Raw genomic sequence first — 5,080 nt, forward strand, 5'->3', positions numbered from 1 at the left:
ATTGGGTAAAATGACACTATTAATTGATCAATTTTGACTCCAATTTATCGCCATTATATAAAGAAAAATATTGTCAAGTGTAGTCTCATTAGATTCGTCTCGATGCATATTATCAAATTATAATCTTTTTATATTTTTTTACGTGTGCCAAACTAAAGATATTAATGATTAAAGAAGCGTATTGGGTGACATGAAAAAGTAAACGTTTCAAGGATGAGAAGCTAGCTCATGTGGTAGAGCACTCCCCTCTGATCTTTGAGGTCAGGGGTTCGATCCTTACCCTCAACATTATGTTGGGGTATTTCCTTAGCATGCTTTGCATGTTTTACCAGCCAATGTGCTGATAGTTCCTACAAGGCTAGTAGTCTTGGTAGAGGTTAGCCCTTGGGCTGACTTAATTTCCCAATCAAAAAAAAAATAAAAAAAAAAATGAAAAAGTAAACGTTTCATTTAAAATAGAACAGATGAGGTATATTGTATTGAAGTATCAACTATATTAAGATGTTCGTTATTGATTTTGTATTCTATACATGATCCAACTGATAAAAGTTAAAATGAACAAAAATAGTTCACAACATTTATGAACTAGGGGAAATTCTTATCAATTAGCGTGGTTGGCAATTGGCATGTAGTTGCTGGTTTTTCTCCCCCACCATCCACATTGCTAAGGATGCTAAGCTTGCTCATATTTCCTCTCTCCCTTTCACCTTCTTCCACCTCATTTTGTTTCCTTCATCTCGCTTTCCACTAACATCGTTACCTACCTCTCTAATTCATATATACTCCACATTGCTGGTTTGTCCAACTCTTCTTGCTCTCCAATTTTTCCTCTACCTCACCAGTTCTTTTTCTTATCCAAACACATAAAAAAATTACTGGTTGCTCAATACTAACCACGTGCCACAGTTCTATTGGATGTCTTTTGGGAATGTGTCAAACTTATAGAGCATCATCAATACTAGGCAATCTTTCCAATTCCTACATTGATGGGCAAGCCCAAGTAGAGGAAATAGAATAAGATGAAGTGGGAGGCTACTCGTCCATATTGGTGTTGTATCTTAAAAAAAAACATACTTTTCCAAGATACTATTAAGGCTATTTTTGTATATAATGTAATAGAAAAATTATTTTAAATAAATCAATCTTTGCGCGATCTTCCCATTTTCAGTCTATCTTTTGATTACCCCTGATATATAGTTAGGTTTGTATGTCTGTTTTCTTCTATTGAGCTTTAACCTCTTTGTGACTTGTTTAGTAGGTTACTTATGATACGTGTTACAATGTTCCTTTTTCTAAATCAGGCGTGGTTGGGGGTGGGACATTGTAACATGTATCATAATTAACCTACTAAACAAGTCACAAACAACTTAAAACTCAATAGAAAAAAACTGACATACAAGCCTAACTCAATCAAGAATAATCAAAAGGTAAACTTAAAATGAGAAGACCGTGCAAAGGTTAACTTATTTTAAATAATATTTTCAATGTAATATCATGTGTATTGGTTTTTTTTTTTGGATTTGTAAGAGGAAGTGTCCTACTGGACCGCAACCTCGCACAAATCTACCTAGTCCGCATTAGCGGACTGTACGCTTTGAGAGTAAGGGGGTAAGGTAAGGAAAATCCCTGCCCTCAAAGTACCTCTAATGGGAAATAAACCACCAACCGTGATGTTAAAATTAAAGAAATAATTCAAACACTAAGCCAAATTTAACTTGGTTAGTATATTGGGTTATTTGCTTACATTAATAGTTGAGTTTACTTCCTACATTAGAGTTGTAACTTGTATATATGATGTACTTTACCGCTAATCATTCAAGAAAAATCATCAACCTAAAATTGTGAGATACCCTCCTCACGAGAAGAATCTATACTTATTGCAGGCATGAAGAGTTATAGAACTAGAATAATGAGTGAATGAGTTTTATCGATCGTAGACTTGTGGTTCTAACAGTCTTTCTCAAACCTAACTCGTATCCGTTTCATGGATTTTATAAAAACTAGTATTCCTATGAATATATCCTCCTTATTCCAAAGTTTAAGAAAATAAAATAATAAACTAAAGATTTGCCTTGGTCATAAATAATGTGTTGTGACATATGAGTGTGACTGTGTGACCAACGTGGCCAAAGATACTCATAAAAAAATACTTAGTGACTAATTATTTAAAGATAAAGTTTACAACTATAGCATCAACGTTGAGATGGCCGAGTTGGTCTAAGGCGCCAGATTAAGGTTCTGGTCCGAAAGGGCGTGGGTTCAAATCCCACTCTCAACATATAACATTTTTATCTTTTCCAAAGTTTTGGCCTAGGAAATTTTTAGCTTCTTTATCATATCATAACTCACAAGTAGGGTGTAGGACCTATACTAATCAGGGGCCGTTTGGTTGGAGGGTTTCAAGAAAGGGAAAGGGAATTGAGTTCCTTGTTTCCTTTTGTGAGTGTTTGGTTAGTGTGTTTTTTCAAACCCTTTACCCCTTTTTCTTATTAGGATTACCCTCCTTTCCCTTAGATTGATTCTCCACCACCCCCCAAGGTTTGGGATTACCCCATATCCCTCTACCATGAAATTATTATTATTATTATTATTATTATTATTATTATTAATTTTATTTTTATTTTTATTTTTATTTTTATTTTTATTTTTATTATTATTAATATTATTATTTATTATTTATTATTTATTATTATTATTTAATAATAATAATTATTATTATTTATTATTATTAATATTACTATTTATTATTATTATTTATTTATTTTCATATTTATGATTATTATTTATAATTATTATTATTTGTTATTATTTATTATTATCTATTATTATTATTATTTTAATAATAATAATAATTTTCCAATTTCTTTGATGTTCCTAACCAAACAACATTTTTAATCAAAGGGAAATCCTATCATTCCTCTTGTAACCCTTTCTCAAACCCTTTCTCTTTCCTCTCAACGAACCAAACGCCCCCTCAGTAGTTTGTATTTCCATTTGTGGCTTCATCTGATACACTAAACTCTAGTTGCTTGTTCTCTGCCTCTTTGTCTTCTATTACTTGGTGTTTCCACTAATCATTTACTCAAAGTTTCTACCATTCTGGCAATTCTGTACATTTCTTGTCACAAATCATAATCATAGTTCTTCATCAATGTGGCCGAGTTGGTAAAATGATTAAAATCAATTGGCAAGTGTCAATTCCATTATAATCCGATGATCCGTTTTATTCAACTTATTTTAACTTATATAAGATCTTATAAGATCTTATAAGATCAGATTAACTTATCTTCACTCATTTCAGAAAAATATAAGATAAGATTTTAAAAGATCTTATAAGACAAAACAAAATAAGTTGAACAGAACCTTAGTTGATACAATAACTTTTAGTACAATCTCAAAGGAAGGTTAGATTAGTAATCACCGCGACTAACCTATCATCAATTCATCATGATCTTAAACTATCTCAGTAAACCACCTTAAAAGACCTCACAAATTCTTTCTTTTTGGGAGTAATTGACTCAGTTTCATCCATCATTGGAAGCCAACACTTTTTGCAAGCTCAAAACTCAATTATGAATTATGGCCTTTGCTTATAAAATCACAAAACCCAAATTGGGATTATATTAATTGTCATGTCATCACTAGTAAACGAATTAGGATAAGCTTAAGCTACATTTGGATAATAATTACAGATCACACAAGCTTCCAAAGAACATCCATATGGTAAACGTATATTAAAATGGGCTCATGTTCTGCCAACATCACTGTGCACAATCAGCTGAATTTATAAACTATCAACAGAAATCAACCCAATCTAACAGCAAACATTGTCAACTTCAATGAGCAACAAATGCCCAAAACCATTCAATTCAACCAGTTGTTCAAAATCAAAACTAGCAGATAAACAGACATATTTTTGTAAATGTCCACAAATCAAATTCAGACTTCATTCATAATAATAACTCCAATTATTTTCTCCTAATTGCTGATAAAATTTCCCAGTGTACAACAAAATAAAAAAAACAAACTAACAAAAACCCATCAAATTTACACTTGACAAAAAAAAATCTAGTAAAAAAAATCAAACAACTCTAGCAAACGTGGGTCTCAAAGGCTGACCTTCAAAGCTAGAAACAACCCCACCATCAGCAATAACTTCATCTTCATCCAAAAACAAATCATCAACACTCCGCAACGCAGCGTGTAAACCCACAACCCCAACCCCAATCGCAAGCGAAACCAGCACATTAGTCGCAACGCTGGTTAAAACCAACGCCAAAACAGTTAATAGGCTTAATGCAAGAAGAACATATCGATCATCAATTGATCGATGAAATACGACAATTGGGTCGTCTCTCGATAGATAGAGGAAAACCCAGAGAATGAAAACAGCTAAGAAGACGATCATGGAAAAGGGGTGCCATAAAAGGCTGAGGAAAAGGATGATGAGGATGATTAAGGAGTAGTTGAAGCGGAAGTAATTGAGGTTGCGGCGTGTGCGAGACATGGCGGTTGTGTAGGAGGTGGGGAGGGAGAAGGAGGAGAGAGAGAGGAATTCTCGCCATGGACGGCGGTATGAGATTAGGGTTCGAGTTTGATTGGTAGCGCATGTGATGAATGTGTCGATAGAGGAAGTGGTTGTTGTTGTGGTGGTTGTGGGGATTGTGCCATAGTTTGGGGTGGTGCTGGTGGGTAAGGGTTTTGTAGACATGGGTATTTTGTTGGTTTGGGAGGAGAGAAAAAAAAAAGTTGGAGGTTGAAAGAAAAGAAGATTCAAGAGGGTGGAAACTGGAAAGGTTATGGGGTTGGGTTGGGTTGGGGTGGGGTGGGGTGGGCTGGGTAATATGAACTTGGACTTTTACTACATAAAAATTGAAAACTTGAGCTTTACAATTTCTATGTTTCTTTTTACTCGCTACACTTTTCATTATAGGAAGTTTCACATTATTTGCTACACTTCTTTTTTGGGCAATAAACTCTCTCTATCTCTCTCCTCCCGCATGGGTCCCTTTTCTTTTACTCTCTACCTCTCTCTTCTCCAAAAATTGCCTAGGAGTCCGTAAAATGAGAAGTGTAACGA

At 34.1% G+C, this 5,080-nt stretch overlaps 1 protein-coding gene and 1 non-coding gene across 2 annotated transcripts; one reads left to right on the forward strand and one right to left on the reverse strand.

Annotated features, from left to right (window-relative positions):
- The first annotated feature begins 2,197 nt into the window (after positions 1–2,197).
- Positions 2,198–2,278, forward strand: TRNAL-AAG (transfer RNA leucine (anticodon AAG)). Its single transcript has one exon. It is a non-coding gene; the product is annotated as a tRNA-Leu (tRNA).
- Positions 2,279–3,827: 1,549 nt separating this feature from the next.
- On the reverse strand, positions 3,828–4,809 carry LOC104890929 (PRA1 family protein E). The gene has a single exon (XM_010676547.3). The coding sequence runs from the start codon at positions 4,709–4,711 to the stop codon at positions 4,082–4,084; it is 630 nt and encodes a 209-aa protein (XP_010674849.2). The 5' UTR covers positions 4,712–4,809; the 3' UTR covers positions 3,828–4,081.
- Between the last annotated feature and the right edge of the window lie 271 nt (positions 4,810–5,080).

Source organism: Beta vulgaris, chromosome 4, assembly GCF_026745355.1.
Source record: "Beta vulgaris subsp. vulgaris cultivar EL10 chromosome 4, EL10.2, whole genome shotgun sequence".
Taxonomy (NCBI): Eukaryota; Viridiplantae; Streptophyta; class Magnoliopsida; order Caryophyllales; family Amaranthaceae; genus Beta; species Beta vulgaris.

Bases quoted from the DNA above. Each gene is read 5' to 3' on its own strand.
- LOC104890929 (XM_010676547.3), bottom strand. From the start codon at position 4,711: ATGTCTACAAAACCCTTACCCACCAGCACCACCCCAAACTATGGCACA.